The sequence below is a fragment of the Pleuronectes platessa genome, chromosome 12, assembly GCF_947347685.1.
Source record: "Pleuronectes platessa chromosome 12, fPlePla1.1, whole genome shotgun sequence".
NCBI classification, from domain to species: domain Eukaryota; kingdom Metazoa; phylum Chordata; class Actinopteri; order Pleuronectiformes; family Pleuronectidae; genus Pleuronectes; species Pleuronectes platessa.
Genome location: NC_070637.1, coordinates 15,502,310 through 15,524,409, shown reverse-complemented (window position 1 = coordinate 15,524,409; position 22,100 = coordinate 15,502,310). Strand labels below are relative to the sequence as shown.

General features: G+C 43.2%; 1 protein-coding gene across 1 annotated transcript; it reads right to left on the bottom strand.

Annotated features, from left to right (window-relative positions):
• Positions 1 to 3,716: 3,716 nt before the first annotated feature.
• crtac1b (cartilage acidic protein 1b) lies at positions 3,717 to 21,718 on the bottom strand. Its single transcript, XM_053436677.1, is given in 16 exon segments — positions 3,717 to 3,844; positions 4,144 to 4,287; positions 4,403 to 4,445; positions 4,870 to 5,015; positions 6,270 to 6,438; positions 6,511 to 6,611; positions 6,881 to 6,963; positions 8,604 to 8,740; positions 12,482 to 12,624; positions 12,709 to 12,843; positions 15,918 to 16,074; positions 18,735 to 18,871; positions 19,207 to 19,403; positions 21,085 to 21,308; positions 21,535 to 21,583; positions 21,585 to 21,718. Coding segments are annotated over 16 exon segments (2,127 nt in total).
• Positions 21,719 to 22,100: the final 382 nt, after the last annotated feature.

Here is a 22,100-nt window from a genome sequence, read left to right as displayed (position 1 = left end):
ATTGTGTGTCCATTATGCAACTGCTGTTTGTGGGACATTTTGTGATCTGTGGTCTGAAGAACAAACAATTTATGCATTTGGATTCTTTTTCCACATGGAGCACGAGGCCACACACAAACAGGCGCTACACGTGGCCACATAGACACATGCACAGGTCCGATCTTCCCTGAAACGCACACGTTGAGCATCGTGTGTTCCTGGTTTTATGTTGCACAAGGGCCTCTCCACTCACTGTTCATATCAGCAGAAAGAAACACAGCTGGAGCCTCAAGGGTACAAATAATGCTTTGATCCTGAAACACACACACACACAAAGAGAGTCTCCTTCCTGCAGGTTTTTGAATATCTGTCAGTGCATCTGTTCTACTACATTAAATAGTTAGATTTTCTTCTTAAGTTTTGCTTCTTCTTCGTTGGCTCGATTCTGTCTTTGTAGTTAAACTGTACATAGAGATGGATGATTCGTCTTCACTTCCTCACAGTGTCCAAAAAGCCCAAATATTCCAGGTACAAATGAATCATCATTTGGAGTCAGGGCCTGCACAGCAGCGATTGAGGGATAAAGCCACAGTATCAGGGTCCTGCGGATACATACAATCGACCAATCGTGAGTCAGTCTCACCTGTCAATCATAACATTTCACCTTGTTTTTATAGCATTAAATACCTCATTCTAACCATAATTAGCAGATTATGGACAATTGAAAAACCTCATTGGGATTAGAACTACCTGACTTGACAGAGACGAACATGTACTTTGACTTATTAGTTTGGTCCATATCCCAGCCACCTGAGGAGGCGGGGTTTATGACCTAGACTGCAGCCAACCCCCAGGGGGCGATCAAGACACTCTGGCTTCACTTTTGGTGATCAGTCATGTCATCAATCCTTATACATGTATCATATATTGTAAATTCTACTTACTGGCTTCCACTCTCTAATACAGAAAATATTTAACAATACTTTCAGTAATCCATCACTATGAACATTATGTTTTCATTTATTTTCACAGAAATGAGTCACATGTGAAACCTGTGATTTGCGAGACCCCCCCCCCCTGCATGTATGACCGGGCAGAGTAGACACAGTAAATACTGCACACAGTGTGTTCAGTTGCATGTACATGGAAGTTGTCAAACAGCCCACAATATTCAGCGGTATACTAGAATCGGCTGAAATACCACTTCAACACATTTATAGGAAAAAAATACAAACTGGATTCACACAACCATGTTTTTGACAACAATTGACTACAGGTCCATAAGGACTGTGACGTTTCAGTAGGTGAATGTGAGCGATGGGGTTAAAAACACCTGTGTGACCCCGTTAAAGCGTGCAATTTTGATAAACACATGTGGAGGTTATTGTTCATTGCAAACTGTGAGCAGACACGTCAGAGCTTGGGGTCACAGTTCAAGTCCTGACCCGAGATTAAAACTAAAAAACATCCTCGGCCGAGCCTCTTTGACATAAAGGAACATTTCTATGAACATATATAAAAGCATTGGACTTGATTGGATCCTGCTGAACCCCTCTGGAGCTCTCGCTCTCCTCAGAGTCTTTGGCTCACGCAGGGCGAGTGACCACATTGTCAACGTGGATCCAGCAGAGACCCGCGCTGAGCAGCTCTGACACATCCATCATCATTTGTTTAGTCGTTCTTCATGCTCTGATGCTTCTCAGATTTCATTAAAATGGTCTCGGAGAGAAATAAGTCCAGTCTCAGCTGAAATGGTTTCGATTTACAGGTGGCATCTGTGGTGTCGGGTCCAGCTCATTAGCCGGCTGATGTCGAGGGGCTGCGTCTGGAGCCGTTTCAACAATGGAATGTGAGGTTTATGGCGAAACAATTGTCCAAAATATGTAACACGTGCCTCAGAGAGTGAAGAGGGAGAAATCAAGGAATCTCACACACACACACACACACACACACACACACACACACACAGACGAACAAAGGCCTTTCTCTGGAGGACTGCACTGGTCAACACCTGATGATAAATCGATCCCCTGCAACAACAGTGACTGTGGTGTAACACTGGAGTAGATGTGAGTTGTGTAGCTTCTGCGGTCGGGCCTGCAGGGATGAGAACTGAGGTTGTTCTGCGCAATGATTTGAAAGCAGCCGTCAACATCTTGTGTAAGACAATGTTTTCACTTTTGGGTAATTCCTCCTGCCAGAAATATTTATTAGATTCCTAAAACAAGTTTTGAAAAAGATGTGGCAGCCGCTGCAGAATTACATTGGTAGTGTTAAATCAAAATTAAGGGTTTCTTGTGCTTTTATTTGATTTTTTCACTGCACTGTATCACAGTCTACGTGAAACCCAATTACATTGCAGCAAATAGGCAGATATGGTTTGTGATAGATTATTCCACAAAATCACAGCAGCCGATATACACAACTTAAAAAGTCGGTCTAATCATATTACACTTTTTCTTTGTAAACAAATCCCTTAAAAATCCCAATCAACAATGAAAAATAGTTCCCACAAATACACTTTTGAGGCCTCTTTGCTGGACCCTGCAGCGATAAGCTATTTCACAAAACTACATGCGATTACGTTTGACTATTTCGGAAATTAATAAAAAATATTAAACTAACATGTTATTGATTTTTGTAATTTCATACTAGTGTTGACATCAACCAAAATAAAGCACATCAGCAGCCTTATCTTTTGTAGAAATGTTTGAAACGATTAATATACTACGATAGAGTAAAGTACATTTTAGCAGCTACAATGCCTGAATAATTAAAACATTAACTTCAAATCTGTATATTTAAAATTTTAATATAATTTCTGTAGATTTTATTGAATGATATGGACGCCATCTTCATGAGCAAGAAACATCAACGTGACCTCATCTTCACATCCTCAATTGTTCCCTGATGCTTATTAGATTCAACAAGGAAAACAAATCACGAGACATAAACAACTTAATGTCATCTTAGAAATGTACAACTGTATCTGGAGAATGATTTAAAAACGGATAAATAAATGATGGGTTCAAGTAAGCCTTCCAGTCACTGTATTTAGAACCCTTACACGTGTGTTAATCTTCTTCACTGTGCCGTTCTATTATTTATAGGTAACCAAATGTAACCTACCATCGGAGAGACAGATGGTCTGGCATATGTTCCCCTAGCCGACCGCCTCTTTGGAGAGGCACACACACATACACACACACACAAACACACACAACCTAGAGTGTGTAGACCTGGTGTTTCTCAGCATCCCAGTGAGCCCATAATCAGAATGAGAGTGACATTGTTAGGATTAACATTGCGGCCTTGTGGAGATACAGATGGGGCCTCGGCGTGCCTCTAATGAATGTGGTGTGCGGAGCCAGTTCCGTACGTGCAGAGGTTTATACGCCGCGGCTCCACTTATTGACTTGGCCTCGGTTCAGGTCCCTCTAAGATAAGTGCCAGGTGATGACGTGAGGACTCCGCGGGTGTGACACAGTTAGTTCTGAACCCCGTAGCTCCCAGCGAGCATGCTCCCTGTGTGTGTCTTTATAGTCCAGAGGGGGCTGGGAGCCAAGAGGTGACACATAGCAGTGATGAGGAGGTGGGGGGGGGGGACGGGGTTGAGACTGTAAATATCGAGATCCGTAGAGGAGAGGATGTTTCAGCGAAGAGTTTTCTCTGAGAGTTTCTGTACGTCCCCGTTAAGCAGTGGAGAGAGTTAGGATGGGGGGAAAGGACAGTGATGGCTACAGGAGTCCAGTCTGAAGATGAGTAGAGAGCAGTGGCAGCACAGAGATGGAGAGCAGCCAGAAGGAAAGGCCCGACCACCTGCGTTGCCCGGAAGACTGCGTCCCCCCGAAGTATGCCACCTGGGCTGCAGAGACAGGGGCGAGACAGAGGGCAGGGAAAAGTTAGCCAACATCTGCGTCTTTACGGCTGAAAAAAAGAGAGCCCATTCTGATGGGGGGGGGGGGGGGTAGTCAGTCATGCACGACAGCGGGTTGCAGAGAGGGGACATGGTCAGAGGAATGTTAGCACCTCTAAGCTTTTTACTCAAAACCAGAGTACTTAATGGCAGCTTAAGGCATCTGGTTCTCCGGCAGTGCTTCCTTTGTTCTCCAGATCCTGGTAATCAAACTAAGTCTATACCCCGACTCTGCCAGGACCACTTACCCACACAGGCTGACCCATCATCATTGGGCTCAAAGCCCTGGTTGCATCTCCTCTTGGCCCGGCACTTATGGCTGCCGTAGGTGTTGGTGCAGACGGGGCGGTCAGGGGGGCAGACAGAGGGGAACTGGGTACACTCATCTTTATCTGAGGGAGGCAGGTGGGGGGCAGGGGGGGGGGGGGGGGGGAGACACTTCCTGCTTTAAATTTAGGACACAAAACACAAGGTGGTCAACAGGGACGATGAGTCTGATCAACTTACCAGTGCAGCGGCCGTTCTCGTTCAGAGCAAACCCATCACCACACTGCAAGGCACAACCAGGTTAATCAGTTTTTTTTTTTTAAACCAAACATTAGAATCGTCATGATACTGTTCATAGAGGTGACTAGTTAAAGCAAAGTAAACAAGTGGAGAAACAACTAACAAATGCAGATGCTTCTATACATGTTGGATTTTTATTTTAAAGCTAGGGTTGGTAATCCTGGGAAAGCTAGCAAGAGCATCCTACACTTATATATACAACCAGTGAGTCCGTCCCTCCTAAAAGCCGCGCCCCCATAACACAAGCTCTCTCGGTAACAAAGCTATTAATTTCTTATCATGTCAGTTGATTTACCTCAGTGCTGCTCCTGCCCCTTAGTTTGATAATAACCCCAGAGGGTCATTGTGCTGGTGATACAATCCTGCAGGTATCCAGATTGTCTGAGCATCGTGAAACTCTGCTGTACCTTTATTTCTACAGTTGGAGTGATTTCCTCCTTGTGTATTGGATAGTGGATTTCCAGCACTGAGTTCATCTCTGAGGGTTCCAGGGGTCGGGCCACTGAACGACCGTCTGGCCAGTACACCTCCACGTTGGTGGCCACGTCCTTACCTGGTCAGACAAACAGCACAGACGACACACAGTTCAATATTCAAAAGACCTTTATAGAGGCTCATACAGGAGGCTACTCACTGTAGGTTAATATATCGTCCTCTTCACTGACCCACAGAGTGAGAGACAGTGGTTTCTCTCTCCATTAACTATTTCAATCAGGCACAGAGAAGGTCCTTCTCCACAGGGCCTCTGCAGCCATTAATTAAAGTGGCATTTTTCAGTGTAAACAGATCTCTGCTGACTTTGCCACGCAGCGATCCAGTGAGCAGGTGTGCCGCCCGAGAGCCAAAGAACATCTCACCTGTTCTCTTCCCACAGACACGCTCTCATTTAGCTGTGGAGAGTGTTTTTCAGTAGTGACGCAGTTCAAGTGTGGAGGTCCACCCCGACGCCACGGATGGTGTGGAAAGTTTGTTCCTTTAAGTGTGTTATGAGTAATCAGGCATTAAAAGTGACTGAGGGCCTCTTGGAGCTGAGCTGTGCTTGCACAGTCCTAACACAGAACAGGCTCAGTGAGCGGTGCCAGCGAGCAGTGGTGGGTGGGCCAGCAGCCCTGGATGGCCACCAGCAAACTGTCCCGGGGGGGTGGGGGGGGGGGGGGTAACCAGGCCGGCTTCCAGCTGCGGCACCTGTCCCCGAGCTCGTCCCTCTTTGTCCACCCTGCTCCCTCACAAAGATACCTGACTCCCCCATGGGTGCCTAATCAGACAGGAGTTATTGAAACAATGCTTCCCAAACAGAGTTTTCATTTTCCTTCTTACTACAACTTGGTGATGCTCGTTCTGTCCCTTTCTTCCTCTGTCTGTCCTTCGGTGGAGATTATTGTGGAAATGTAGTAAATAAAATTCTTTAAAGTTTTGTATTTACAGACAAACAAGTGAACCTATTCATTACAAAATGTCAGGCTGTTCTCATCAGGATCCATGAATCCCTTAGAAATTGGTTTATAATAATGTTGAAAAAGGCCTCACGATTTTAAGAGAGTTAAAAAATAGTTCTGGTCCCATGATCTGGACCTGCACAAAATTGAATAGGTTCCACATCACGTCCTCCCACCAACTTTCATGGAATCCGTCCAGTGGTTCTGAGTAATCTTGATTACAAACCAATGAACAGAGGTGAAAACATACCGTCCTTGGTGGAGGTAATAATCAGTGCTTTGAGGCAGAGCAGAGATGATGTGTTGTTAACAGAGACCTCCACAATTCCTGCAACAGTCATGTGTCTGTAAGACTTTAAATGCAGTGTTACCGAGGCCAAAGTGGGCGACAGGCTCCATCTGACACAGGTATCCTGAGCCGCCATCGATGATCCGTGTGTGTGGGCCGGTCTTCTTCGTGTACAACACAACTTTGGCTCCTCTGGCGAAAGCACCGAACTTGGTCCGGGGAATCACTCGCAGCCACGAGTTATTGGAGCCCTGAGACAGACAGAGGGACATAAGGTCAAGGTTCTGTTGACATGATGATGCCTTTGAGATAGAGACACTCACCTGGTTGACTTTGTAGACAGAGACCGGCTGCGCTGCACTTTCCCCATGAGACACCAACAGCTCGAGCAGGCCATCGCCATCAAAGTCGGTGGCTACAGCTCCTGGTGAACAGTCACAGAGTAATGACGCACTTCATGGAACAGTCAATACAACATCATTTATTCTCCTCATGCAGGGAAACATGGACACTGTGTGTGTGTCACAGAACTAATTATGTGGAACGTGTCATTTTTCTTTTATAAAGCTCATGGGGACACTCAGATCCCCAGTGGAGCTCTGCTGCCATCTATTGGGGCACTGTTGTACTAGCAGACATGAGGCTTGCTCCTCTTCTGCCTCTGTAAGATCTCGCTGAGTTGAAGACACTCACCTGTTCCTCTTCCTTCAGGCTCGGACGCCTTCCCAATATTCAGCTCTTCAATCTGCGGGTCACCGTGCTCTCTCCTGCTCACTCTGTCAAATCAACATCACAGCACTGACCCATCAAACCTCCATAAAACATTGATACCAGAGCTACTGCACATTCACAGAGTTCAATGTTGATTAACTTGTACTTTACCTTTATTAACTACTTAAGTACTCTAGTATTTCAATTTTATGTCTTTCAGTTTTATATCTCACTTTATACTCCACCACATCTATTTGTCGACAAAGTTGAATAGTTGATTACATGAGACATTGGCTCAGCTTCTAAATAATGATTTTAACTGTTATACACTCCCCAACAATACATCAGAATGGCAGTGCCTGTATTTCGCAGTATATTTTTAGCAGTACATATACATTAATGCTCTATAATACACTTTAATGTAGTTGTAAGTTAATATAAGCATTTTTCGAACAGCTAAAAAAAAGCCTACTCCTACGGACAAACATAAGAAGCGGCTCATATATAAACATACAACGAATGAAACACTATTTATTTTCTTATTATTTGCTTAAATATTTACTTGAAAATTTGTTTTAAATCAACATCAAATTAAATGATTAAGTTAAATTTTAAAGTCCTGTCTTGCTTTACACATCTTTCTGTCATGAACCCTCCCTCAACTTGATTTACTTGATTTTCTGGTTTTGCCTCATTGTATCTGTTTTCTTTCTGTAAGCACACTGATTCAAATTGTGTTGGTCTGGTCTTCTGCTCTCAGTCTGTCATATTGCATTGTTTGTGTTTTGTTGCCAACTTAATATCACACTGTCATTTAGTTTACAAACCACAATGATTTCATGATTTGAAGACAATAAGAAAACAGGTTGTAAATTGTGAAACATCATCAATCGAAGACTTTGAAATTCACGCAGTAGTGACAAAGCATTTCCATTTGCATGTTTCCTCAGGGTATAATTTCATTTCACAGTGCACTAATGTGCTGATCCTGGCTCTGGAGCTCCACAGCTCAGCTAAATATTGATTAGCTGTATTTAATTAATTAGCCTGAGCTAAATAGTTGGAGCCAGAGAGCAGAGTGGAATTAGCTGATTCGTCTTTATATTAGAGCCACGAGCTGTGGAGCAGTGACCCCTGTCAGACCATCACTGTGTCCAGAAAGACTTCAGGTTTCCTCCATTGTCCCGATGTGAAGGACTATTCTGATCCAGGAAAGCTCTGGTGTTGACTCTGATTATTAGATACTGGTTCTAACCCACCAGCTCAAAGCAAGATTCACCCTGATTTCTGCATCCTGTTCAGAAAAATAAGGCCAGATCAGATTCTTATTCAGACAGGACGCGTTCAGTCTCCTGTTACGTCCTTACAATTGATATGTATCATAAATTATATTTTGAGGGCTGAGTTCATTAATATTATCTGGAGAGGAAGCAAAACCGTGAGCCAAAAAGGAGACCTTAAACTGTCTTAATGAAAGATTCATTCATGTGTGGAGGAGGAGGCGGGATGCCAGACTAGATAAGTATCCCTGGCTGGGATGTTTAAATTCTTCTCAGCTTCCAGGCCTAGTTTTAGAATATTAAATCAAGAAGCAAGAGTACTCCATTAAGCTCATCATGCAGGCGCTATTAAAACTTACTGCCATACTTGTACAGCATGTGTGTGTGTGGGTGCGCGTCTGAGTGTTTGCTATATGTGTGAGTACCTAAAGAGTCTGTTGGCGGAGGGGCCCCTGTAGGCGATGTTATTGAAGAAGACCTCCAGCTCATTGTCGTTGTCAAAGTCTGCAACGATGACGGTGCGGACTGGAGACGGCATGGCGAACTTCTGGGATGCAATGTCCTGAGGGAGTAAAAGCAAACACACACACACACACACACACACACACACACACACACACACACACACACACACACACACACACACACACACACACACACGAAAAGCTTTATTTTAATGTGAAAGCAAATCAGAAAAGCACACTGAAACTGTTAAAATACAATTCACCTGCTCTGAAAATGAATTGATTCACAATATGTGTCTTTATTGCCATGCTCATAGCATATTTGTGCATAGTAACAGTATATCACATCTTATGTAGTTGGGTTTCTCCAAAGCCTGTATATATATATATATATATATATATTAGCTCCCAAAATTGGAGCCACAGCATCTTAATTCGCCACCTGGTGGCCGGCTGCAGTATCGGTCATACATCCCACCTCCTCCATCTCAGTGGAAGGGATACAGACCTCATCAAGTTTTCTCAAAGATGGTTTCTGTAATTTCAGATAGATAGATTGTTCAAGCGATATGTTTCCGGTTACTTTGGTTTTAATTAGTTATTTGATGCTGTAAAATGAGGTGAAACGTCCTGATTGACAGGTGAGGCTGACTCGTGATTGGTCGAGAATGTGTATCAGCGGGAGCTCGATACCGCCGCTCCAACCCGTGATCTCTACTGTTCAGACTCTGGCTCCAAATGCACGAGATGGCAGCGTTTGTATGCAGGATATTTTAGCTTCATTTCCGTATAGTGGGAGGAGGAATCTTTATTTACACTCTCATATAATTCTTATTTAGCTTTTTCACTGAATGTTCTGCTCTTTCCCTTTTTTGCGTTAGAGCCAGAGGTTGCTTTACTGCTACGTCCAACACTTCCATAAACATACAGTAAATGTCTTTTTTGTTCCTCTATAATTATACAATTATACAATTATAAAATGTGTTTGTCTCCTATGTAAAATTGAGGTTGATATGCAGAGTTTTGTTTGTTTTTGTCTGCTCTGTCGGCCCAAACCACAGAGCAGTGGGAGGTTCAGTTTCTTGCCCAAGGGCACTTTATTTCATTTAAAGAAGAGGTGCAGCTAGTGAATTCTGAGAAGTGCTCGCTAAAAAACACTGTGATGGCGACATAAATAAATAAAAAATTCCAGATGCTGTCGCACCAGGTTAAGTCCTTAGAGACAAACTGTGATTCGCCTAAATGTCTTAATTCCTGTTATTACATTCTACATCATAAATGTTATAAATTCAACATGTGAACAGGACGTGTGAGCCGAGTCACTGGGTAGAGAGATGCTTCCATAACCCGGAACATAAGGTCAAGAGTTTCATCTTCACAGCAGACGTGTCCATCAATAATCAGTGTCCGGTCCTTGAGTTAGACACTGATCTGTCATCAGTTTACTCACTGATCTGTAGGTCACCCCTGGAAAACAGATTCATCTGAAGCCTCCAGATGAGAACAAAGACCCTTTTTACGTCCTCTGGCATCAGAGAAGAAGACTGCAACTCTCCCCCCCCCCCCCCCCCAAAAAAAGTCTCCTCAGCAGAGGAGTTTTTTTTTTTTGCATGAGAAAGTAACGGATATCGCCTCGCTTCAGTGACACGGTGATAAGTCGGGGAAGAGTTATAGAGCGGCCTTTCACTCCCTCCAGTATTTACTCCCTGTTTTAATTATAAGGCTCATAAAGCTGTGGGGGGGGGGGGGGGGGGTGCCCACAGTGACCTTCTGCTTCTCAGGTGAAGGAGAGGGGATGGCCAACTGAGGCCACGAGGGAGGAAGAGAGAAACAATAGAACCCATACAGTACATGAGCCATAAGAGGAAAAAGACCCGAACACAAATGGAGGAGAGAAACCTGCAGGAAAAGAGGGCAGAAAGTTTGAGAAAGAAAAGTGTCACCGGTTTATGATTTGTCGAGAATAAAGTTTCTCAAAATGGACAGTAAGTATTTACAACTTTAGTGGATTTATTGTGACTGGGAAATGCATTTTTTTTTAAATATTTAATAAATATAGTAAATAAAAATTGAAATATTTATATTCTTGAGAGTGTGATTTAAATTTAGGATGTAACTCATATTTTCATTATCCAAGATTTATGACTCGCTGTAATGACGATCTTAATAATAGGCTATGATTATATTCATCTAATTCTGAACACCACAGCCTTACATCCATTCATTATAAGGTGGCTCCTACTCAGCCTTTAGTGCACCGACCAAGAAACGTCTGCCCCGACCTTTTTCCATCTCTTTAAATACGTATGAGATATGTGAGGCTGTGCTTCCGCGTGTGTGCACGTTGAAGCTTTTGCGAGGAAAACCTCGGCAATAGATTTTAATTAAAGCACAAACAGGCCTAATCGGCACTTTCCACTACCCCGTCAAGCTGCTGTTTCAGCCCAATTTAATTAGCGGTTTACTGGAGTGATACAACAGCTTCATTATGCATGCCAAAGGTCAATACAGGCTAGTAGGAGCGTCAGCTTATGAGGGGGAAAGGGGTCTTAAATGTGTTGTGGGCTTGTGATTTAACAATCTGGGTTTAAAAAAAACCATCGGCCAGTTAATTTAATTTGTCTTCTGGGTGTTAGTGCGTGCATGGGTGTGTGTATGAGGTGTGTGTGAGGTGTGTGGGTGTGTACGTGTCATGCTGATGGTATTGTCTCAGGGCTAACCATCACACATTAACCTCTTATTTGACCCCTACAAAGATGTCTCCTGTGACATTTATCTCTTTGGTAAAAGATGCGGTCCCAGGTCCTGACACATACATCACCAAACACAAAACCCTCTGTGGATTTATACAGCAAGGGCTGCCGCTGTCTGTACAACACATGCACGCTGCTCACTGTCTCACAGGAGTCGTCTGCAGAGTCGTTCACTGAGTAAATCAACCACGCGTCCCTCTTTAAATCCCTCTCTATCTCTACTCATGCTAATTCCCTTGTCGACCGCTGGCATTCGCCGTGTTTTCTCTGCTTGCTCATTAGACACAGAGGAAACTGAGCCGGACTCATTTGACTCTGTAAAGCGTCCTGTGACACTCGTTGCTTTGATTAAAAGATGTGGTTGCAGGTGCTTTCTCCAGTCATTGGTCATGTGTGCAGAGAGTTCATCTTAAAGCTCCAGTTATTTTCACTCTTCATACAACTTCTGTCAATGTTCACATCCGCTAAGAACGACTCTCATCTGCCTGTTCACAGGACCACGCTACAAAACTACTGAACCGATTTGATTGAAACCTGGTGGAGATAGGAGGTGTCGGCCAATGAAAACGTATTGACTTTCCAAGAGGGTTCAATTTTCACTTTCCTTAACATTACAAAGGCGATTTTTGACATTTTCACCAATTTTACCAAGGAAAATCAGGCACATTTAGAATACTGATATTCATGAGTGTGTGGTTTGATTGAATTGAAGTGCACCATAGGTAACCTCAGTCTCTCAATCTAAACCATGAGGAAATACCTTGTTTGATGATTACTAGAAGCAACGTGGCAGCAGATCCGCTCAGGCACAAAGCATCTTCACGGATGAGGTCATATATTAAAGTTGTATTAATGTTAAGCAGCAGTTTTCAGGGGTTAATGGTAATTGTTACCTATAACATCCAATGGAAACCGTCTAGTTAGAGTGTGTGCCCAGCCGGCAGCCTTTACAGCCCACCTTTTCAAACAGGTATACAGACTTTATGTTTCATTAAAAACCTGAAGTCACAGGACGTTTTGGTCTAAATGCTGATATTTATCTGAATGTGGATTTGGCAAATACCGAGGAAACCCACGTGAACCCACCTTGAACTTCTGTTTACGGTTATTCTGCTGCATGTACAGGCGATGAGGCCCATTCCAGTTCCCGTAGACGATGTCTGTCTTGCCGTCGCGGTTGAAATCCGCCAGAGCGACGCCTCTGCCGTGCTGCATGGGGTCCTCCACACCTGCAGTCATACGGTGATATGAGTTAATCATGTAAAGCCAAACTCACATAATCTATGTCATCTGCTGCACTCGTTTCCTCTCACCAGCCTGCTGCGCCACATCCGTGAACGTTCCATCCCCGTTGTTCCTGAACAAGAAGTTGGGTCCGTACTCGTTGTCGCAGAACACATCGGAGAGCGTCTGACTGACGATGGGCCCCACCACGACGCCTCGTCCTCCTGCGCAGACAGAAACACAGATATGAGCCTCTGGGATGAGATAAATGCAGACGGTTAAAGCTAAGGGTCGGCACACGGTTTTAAATATACAAAAAGCCGCGGAGGAACAGGTGAAATAACAGAGCACGGAACGAGAGAGAGATCAGCCGGGGATCATTATAGTCTTTCCAGGCAATTTCCTCCGAGCAGGGCGGACGCACACATTGACTGATGGGCTCCCCCTCACACAGACACACACACACCTGGGGACGAACACAATCAAACACAACAATGCAAAGACGCGACACACGCTGGGAGCCTTTGGCATTGAGCAAAAAGCTAACAGCGATTTTCTCCTGATGAAAAGATGTTTGCGACTGCTCAGTGCACTCAGCATCACCCCAGGATTCCCCGATGACATTCTATAAAGTCAAGTGTTTTGCGCTAAAGTGTCTCATCTCCGACCGGCGGAGTCTAATTATGCAGCTGAAAGGGCTTTGATTGTCCTTCCAGTACGTAGAGTCAGTGGGTGAAGACGACCCGCTCCTGATTTACTGGGCCAGACAAACACCACTCGCCCCCAATGGTCGTAAACCACACACACGTCTCTCCAGAGATATGTAACCATTAGATATACAACTTCACTCAGTGTCCCCTCCGCTCTGATCAACTGCAGTGTGATGAATCTCCATCTACCGCAAGGATTTTCGGAGTCTGCTCACTCTGCTCACCCCCCCCCCCCCCCCCCCCCCCCGCTGGCCTCCAAAAAAAGTAGATGAAGATTGATTCTGTTCCGCACAAATATTAAGTCACGTCCCACTTCTAAAACTTACCTGGGCATCAAGGTCAAGGTCTTTCCAGTGGACACTTTATAATATCATAGAGGCAGCAGTTTTCACTCATGAGGGCCACTGTCATCAAAGAAACAAATCACGGTGAACTATTGAATTCTGACATTTATGGTTCTCCTCTTCTATAGTTAGGACGACACACATCTTTAATTTGACTCACAGGGTTGAATTGGCTCAAGACAATTTTAGTCTTTTCAAAGTAAGTAAATGTCATTTCAAGGTCAGACATTTTGTTGAAAATCATTACAATTTCAGTTTAATTAGTTAACGTCGGTTAAAAATATTTTGTGTCCCAGGAGAGAGCAGCTTACAATACAGACCGACATAAAACATTAAGAAATAGTGTGCATGAAAGGGTAACATGCTGAATTAATCTAGATTAAATTAGATTAGATTAGATTAGATTAGATTAGATATTCTTCATTGCCCACAAAATGATATTTATTTGCTTCGTCAGTGATAATAAAATAAATAAAGTAATACAGAAATTATAAGTTGTCAGGATGAGATAGATGAATGCCAAGCTGTGCAGGGAGATAACAATCTGTATACTTGGTGAATTAGATTTTCTAAATTAGATTATGGAATAAATATAAATTTGAACTTGTTATAGATCATTTCCTGAAGCCTCTTTCTCTGATAAATTTAGCGTTTTTAAAGATTTATTTTTGTTCTTTAGTATTTTATAGCTGACAGTATAAATGGAACGGAAATGGTGAAGGGAGAGCAAACATCCTTGAGGAGATTTGAAACAGTTATGTGGCTGTTATTACCTCTGCCAAATAAGTTATGTTTGCTTGTTTGTTTGTTTATTAGCAGGATTATGCAAAAACTATTTCTGTAAAATTGTATGGAGGGGATGGGCATGAGGAAGAGTCCATTACATTTTGGTGCAGATCTGGATCAGGGGGGGAAAGGAATATGTATACACAACACAATAACCTGATTCAACTTAACTATTTATTACTCCTTTCAAAATTGTTTTGCTTTCATGTGCATTTATCTGTAAGTCACATTATATTTCAAATAACTTGGTGGAAGGTATGGGTGAGGGAGAAACCCATTAATTTAGGTGTGGATCCGGATCAGGGGTTAGATCCAGGATAAAAAAAATTATAATTTAACTTGCTCCAACATTGCAAGATATAGGCTGTTTTCCAACATTGATTTGTCTAGGAATAAATCACTAAAATAAAAAAATAAAAGAAAAATCCAGATCCAATGATTTTTAATGTGGTTTCCTAAAGGGACTGTTGGGCCTTACTGGAGGTTTGAACTGCTCTCTGTGCCAAAAGCATTCAGGACCTGCTTTTACTGTATATGTAATTTGTTGACTACAACTCTCTTGCCAGGATGGCTGCTCGACAGAACTTTAGCCACAGTGACAATGATGCCTACTTTCTGTTTTGCTCATTTAAATTTCCATAAATCAGTGAGTGACACCGTCAGCTTCTATCGTAGAGGATACAATCTATTTAATCCTTTTCTTCATCTCACCTGGAGAAGACTGAGTTAAATTGCACATAAACTAAAGAGTGGTGCACTAGCGTCCACATACTTTTATTCAAACCTTCAGAAGTTTTGGGGACCCACCCTATAGGCAGAGATGGATACCGTGTCGGGGGCAGTTGAGCCGCTCTGATGTATGTGAGTGTCGCCCTTCCCCTTGGCTTCCCTGTGACTTTGACTGGAGTAAACAGCTGACAGGGCCAAAAGAGCCCACTAACACTTCTCTCTAGTCATTTCTATGTTCTTGCACGCTTACACTCATCATGTTCTCTTTCTTTTCCTCGCTTGGCCCCTCTCCAGCTCTCCTTTACTCTCCTCCTGTCGAGCAGCCTCTCTGTGCTGAGGTCCTATATTTCAGACGCTCCGGGAACAAGCAGCACATGCTCCTCTGCAGATGTCTGTGTAAATCAGACTGAAGGTCCAGCAGTGCCTGATGATCTTACATCACTCAGGCTCAGGCACACACCCACAGACACACAAACAGTTGTGTCTCCATGACGGACTTACATTCATTTCCTGTAAACTTACTCTAACTACTACTTGTCTAACCCCTTATTCTAATCTTAAAACGTGCCTTCATCTCAGAGTGTAATGATTTACTTTATGGGGACCGGCTATTGTCCCCATAAAGTGACTCTGTAAACAGATTTAAGTCCCAACAACACACACACAGACACACAGACACACAAACATGGACACACAGACACACACACTGAGTCATATCTCCACACCTACCTGTGAACTTGTTGACTCCGGCCTGCTCAGCCACATTGGACAGGGCTATGACGCCCTGCGTAAGGTCACTCGCTACTCCATCCATTTCTATGAGAGCATGAGGACCCTCGGTGCCACTGGCGTAGTTAGCTATGTAAATAGCATAGAGTCCTGTACCCTGGGAGGAAAAGCAAAGACATTTTTTATTTAATTTCTCTCTTTTTTTTTTATACATACAGTTATTTTACATAATAAATGTTTATAAAGTGGATATCATGCTTATTGCTTTAAGCTCAGAGTAAATCATGCTCCGTCCAAAACTTCAGCTCATGAAAGAAGTTAAAATGATTTAAAGCACAACAGTAAGAAATAATTTGATGATATTTGACTTTCCATCAAAACAAACCCAAACAATCCATTTATGCGTTTCTTAACCTTGTTTAAGCTGCTTATAGTTTTTGAGATGCAACCACAGTAAGATGGAGGTTTAGGAAATGTTCATGCATGTAATAAAAGGTGTGGCTCCAGGCTGCAGATTCCTGATGATGTAAATTTTTTGAAAATTTTAAAACAGCTATTACAAGTCAGCTAAGCTGTAAAAGTAATGTTATAAAACTGAAAACGTCATTACTGCACATATGCTGCACATTTTTCAGAGATAAAATAACAGTTTTCAATTTGATCATTAAAAAAAAGGAAATGAACTGACAAATATCCTCTGTGGGTATATAGACACAGTACTTTTTTTTCTTTATTCCTTTTATTTGTAATTTCTTTTACCAAAGATGACTCGAAAAGGAGTAAATTGAGTGTTGTTGGGGACTTTTCTCAGCCATGGATAAAAATACTTCCTGTCGAGTATTTTATAGCAGCAGAGAGATTGTGTAGAACCAACCTAAAGAAATACTATTGTCTTAATAGAGGTATATGTCACCCAGGGAACAGTTTTAGTAGTTTTTGGACAAGAATGTGGAGTTTTATGACACCAAGGGAAAATATGTATCAGGCTTCTCTGCTACAGACAATACTGGTTCACAGGATCAGATAATTGTTTGGGTTTTCATAGGATTTGTTAGCTATATCAAACATATAGAAAATCACCAGACGTTTCCGCCAACCACCTTTTTAAAATCCTTCCCTATCTCTGAATATTATCTGCATACTTTAACCTTTTCCAATCAAACCTTTTCTTCCCCCCCTTATCTGCCCCGCCCTGTTTCCCACCCTGTACCCCCCCCCCCCCTCTCTCTCTGCCTCTCCCTATGCTCCTGCCTCTGCCTCCCTTTGGAGATTAATTTCACACTCCATTATCAGTCAGAGTCCCTGCAGACACAAACCCACAGACGGAACCACACTAATAGACTACACACTCGATTCCAATGAGCTTTCCCACCAGGCCGAACATATTTCTGTCAACACAAACACATGCACATATGCAGACACACACACCTTCTCACCATTTGTGTTAACCTTAACATATTTTTTACAAGACAAGAAAAGCAAATGAGTCTGGGTGATGTAAATGTCATCAGGCGTCACATTATGGGCTGCTGAGGCGGGAGGAGTGGGTAGCATTACACACCGTCACTCTCACACACAGACGCACACACACACACACACACACACTTAGAACTTGACAAAATGAGACTGAACTGCAACGAAGGCCACTGGCAGTTACTTAACAGACTTAAAAGTCAATGATTTTTCAATAAGTCTTAACCCAAGGCTACTTTCTGTCACTGGAACTGGCACTTTGGATGGTGTGACATGCCTTTACACCGCCCACGGTGAGTGAGGCGGAATGAGGCCCCACCTCCGATGTAATGTTTCCATTTGTTTATTTAAAAAGGAAATGCATATTGTGCTTTTTATTTAACCTATTGCACTTTTAAAATCAATAAGTTCATTACACAACCCTTTCAATGTGTAACTTTCATTAGTTTGCGTAAGAATATTGAATGGACGTCCCTTTCAAGAAGAGTCGAACAAATTATTATCCCTGTTTTTTTTTTTACTGAATAACCAAACTTTTTTGAAGAGTAAACAAACAACAAAACTCATCAGCTACCTGGCCAACATCACGCTCTCGTTTTGGCCCGTGCAACCTCCTGGTATTATTCACAATCTGCTCAACAATAGGAAAATGTAATCTCCTGGTCCCTCTGCTGAACTAGCACGGAACAACACACACCAAGCTTCCTGTAAAACCATTAACCATTAAAAGTTGATATCTTTCCAATCGCTTTGGCAGCTGCGTAACCTATCAGTGCTCAGTGAGATGGGACGGGGGTTTTAAATAAAAAAAGGTATTGTGATCCCTGCTGTCGTGTTCCAACTATTACCATCTTTACCCCGTCCCCTGATTGGAAGTGAGAACTGTACGTTTGTGTACGAGATAAGACACAAAGAAGGAGTGCGAGCGCATCAAGTCAGGGGTGAGGGGAAAAACTGCAGGAATGGAGGTGGAAAGAGGGAAGGAAACAATGGGAAAAGGGACTGAGAGAAAATGTTACGGGCAGAAAGCAGCAGTGTGCACTCATCACTCCTCCCCTCGCGCGATGTTCTATAAAACAAACGAGCCCTGGCTTCTATAATTACACTGGTGCGATGGACAGAAGAGAGAAAATGGCACACCATTCCCCCAAATGAACTGTCATCGCACATGCTGAGAAGGGCGGCGTAGGCAGGGCATGAGTTATCACTGGTAAACAAACAGAGGCACCCATGCATGTACACAGAAGACACTCTAGGGAGTTTGTGTGTGTGTGTGTGTGTGTGTGTGTTGGCGGCGTGCATCTGCATACAATGTGTGCGTGAGTGTGCTCGTGCGTGTTGTACCTTTCTGTCCACACAGGCCACTGAGCGCCCAGCCATACGGTTTGCCACGTCTCTGTGTTCGTTAATGTCGTCGCTCAGCAGATCCTCAAAGCGTCCATTGCGGAACTTAAACAGCTTGTCAGAGTATGTCGCCCGACCTTGATGCGGAGAGACGTGCAGCACAGTTGAGGAGAGGCAAAAGAATGTGTGGAGTGTAAAGAGGCGTCACGCGATACAAGAGCTGTGGGTGAAATGTACGAGTGCGATGCCGTGGCTGAAAGTGGGAAATGTGAGTCGGGAGGTTTTGAACAAAAATGACAGAGGTGAGGTGTTATGCGCTCTGCAGCTCTGGGATTGATTAATAGCTTCACAAAGCTTATGTGTTATCTGATGAAGACTCAGATCAGATAAGCTTTCTGATTTTCCTACTTTTTTCCCCTGAGTTATAACCAACCCCTGTGTGAGTGTGCATGAGTGTCGGTTTGCACTGTACCAGAAAAGGCGTTGTTGGTGTTCAGGACATAAATCTCCTCCCGGCCGTCTCCGTCGATGTCACACGCCGTCACTCCGATGGCGTTGCCTTGGCGATCTCTCAGGGCGTAGAAAGGGGAGCTGCGGTTGTCAACGGCGATGTTGACAAGTCTCTTCTTGTGCTTGTCGTACTTCAGCACCAGGTTCGGCCCGTTGTAGCTGTCAACGGACACCGGGGGCAAGATGTTAAGAGTTCATCACAGGAGACTGCCAACATGAAGCCTGAGTGAAGTCCTGGAGGATTTACTAATGAAGATGATTTTATTGTCCTTAATTTACAGATGATTGTGCTCAAGACTCTTGTGAGTTTTATGCAGAATTTGATTCTTAAACCACTAGAAAGTTTTACTGTGTTTTACTGTGTAGGTGAAAAAAGTTGCAGAAAATCTGTCCCAAGTGAAATCAACTAAGACCATCAAAATGTAATCGGAGGCTGAGCATCACAAGTTGTAAACAAGAATCTTGCCACTAAAATAAATTTTTCTAAGTTATAATTGGTGCATAGACTTGTGTTAAGTAATTTTTGACATAATAACAAAAAACAGATGTTCAATAACAAAACTTTTTGAACTTAATTCATAAAGGACCACTTAACTTCCTCCACCCAGAAGGGTTATATTTTCCAACCCTGTCTGTTTATTTGTTGGTTGTTTTACTTTGTTTGTTTATAAGCAAGATTACACAAAAACTACTGGATGGATTTCTGATGAAATTGCTTATAGGATGCAGAATGGGTGAGAGAAAAAAAACATTTAAGTTTGGTACAGATCCTCATCAGGGAATTCAGGAATTTGTATCTGTCTTTAACATTGCGTTATTTGTCATTTTCACCGACAGTCCCCTTGAGTATTGGGCCCTGGCTGAGGTAAGCCCTCACTTAGAGCCTAGGTTATAATGAGAACATTGGTTTTCAGGCTCTTTAAACTCACCAATCTACTTATTTCTTCATCATAATTTTTATATTCGGCACTGCTATAACCGGACTATTATTCCTAAGTCACTTAAATCAGTATCCTGTCATTGCAACATGGTGAAGCAACAATAATCTGTAAAAATCTTATTTTACCTCTAGATATTTAGGCTCAAATAATGTCTAATTTGTATATGCAAACGTATAGAATCTTTTGAAATTCTGCCCTTGTGACATAGTCGTTAAATGAGACCACATAAAGGACAGAATTCTGATCCATCAACACTTTTAAAACACTCTTTTCTGTTCTGACGGTTAACGTGGCATCACCGAGACTTTACCCATAATCACAGTTGCAGCGGGAACATTAAAGGATTGACCAATCCCGCGCAGAAGCACCGAAGGTCAACAACGGCAGCATAAAATAAACCGAAACGCTCCATCCGCAAATTCTTGATTCCTAATGAAATGAGGTTTCATCCTCAATGAAGTTTTGTGGTGCCCTCCTCCGTGATGCCTGCTGAATATGATAGCTGCTTAAGCAGGGTCATTTTGGTCCATCTATATTCTGTTAAGCACGGAGAAATTCGTCCCTGCTTCACTGGATAGAGGCCTGCTTGCCAAACTGCTCCCATCAACGGCCCACTATCCAATCACATCCATTTTCATCAGCTGAGTGAGCCTCAGGGCAACCTTACATCTCACATCTTTTCAGTCTCTTGCCTTTGTCTTCAACTTTTAGTTCGGAAAATGACAGTGCACTTTTACTTAAGCCTCAGCACTTAATTAGCTGCTCTAATTGTGTATATTGGAAAAAATGAGCACCTGCGAAGCTTTATGAAGAGTAAAGGGGATTTAGAGGCTGATCATAATGCGAGAAATTCATTTAACTTTTAAATCTTACACCACCCTCTACTCCCCGTTGCTCACCCGGCTACAAATATCTCCAGGTCTCCGTCCCCATCCACGTCAGTGACGGCCATGCCGTAGTTGAGCTGGGTGGGGTTGTTGTCGTAGTCAGGAGGGAGGGCGGTCTTGGTTATAGCTGAGAACATGGGATCGGATCGCTGAGCCGAGGAGTGGGCAGGCAGGAACAGAACCAGCCACAACAACATCCTCACCTGAGGACAAAAACACAACAGCTGACACAGCAGCTGAAACGGAGGAAAGCTGTGCTGTCGAACATCTTGTTTCCCAAATGTTTCACTTTGCACTAAAAGGCAAAAACAATGCTTTATTACTGTAGAAACACACACGTGCTGTATACACACACACACACACACACACTCTGCGAGCGAACTGCAGCGCACATTCATCCTGGCAGTTCCAGCAAATGAAAATCTGACAAAAGGTTAAAGTCACACAGTCGCAAAGTGCAACTCCTCTGCTACTTCTCCAAATCCATAGCGGGGCAAACATCGGTGGGTTTTTTGGCAGAGTTCTCCGCTACACCGAGACATAAAGATGAAGATATACCACCGCAATCAGCCGCATTCTGCAGGATTATATCTGAGCCACCGATCACATGCAGACAGCTTGAGGAATTACAGGACAGAAAATCCATACGTGGAGCAGGGCATTAGCCAGAGGCCAAGTGAGCACAGAGGAAACCAATATGACCCCATCTAACAGGCCTGGGGCTGTCTTCCCTGAGGGAGGGGGACCAGCTCTAAATTGGGGAAGTGTTCTTAGATAAAAAGCCTGTGTGATGGGCTCTCTTAGTGGTCAGTGGATGAGAAGGTGAACATGGCCGAACCGATCCTATTGATCTGTGAAGCGCAGGGAGGTGGAGGTGGAGTTTCTGATGCTCCAAAAACAATGAAGAGAAACATGGCGGAGGAGGGTGAAGGGAAAAGGGGTAAGGTCACCTTCTTAAGGCCAAAATAAAAATACTCATCATTAACGGCACTGTAAAACTTTACACACACGACGCACACACACACCAA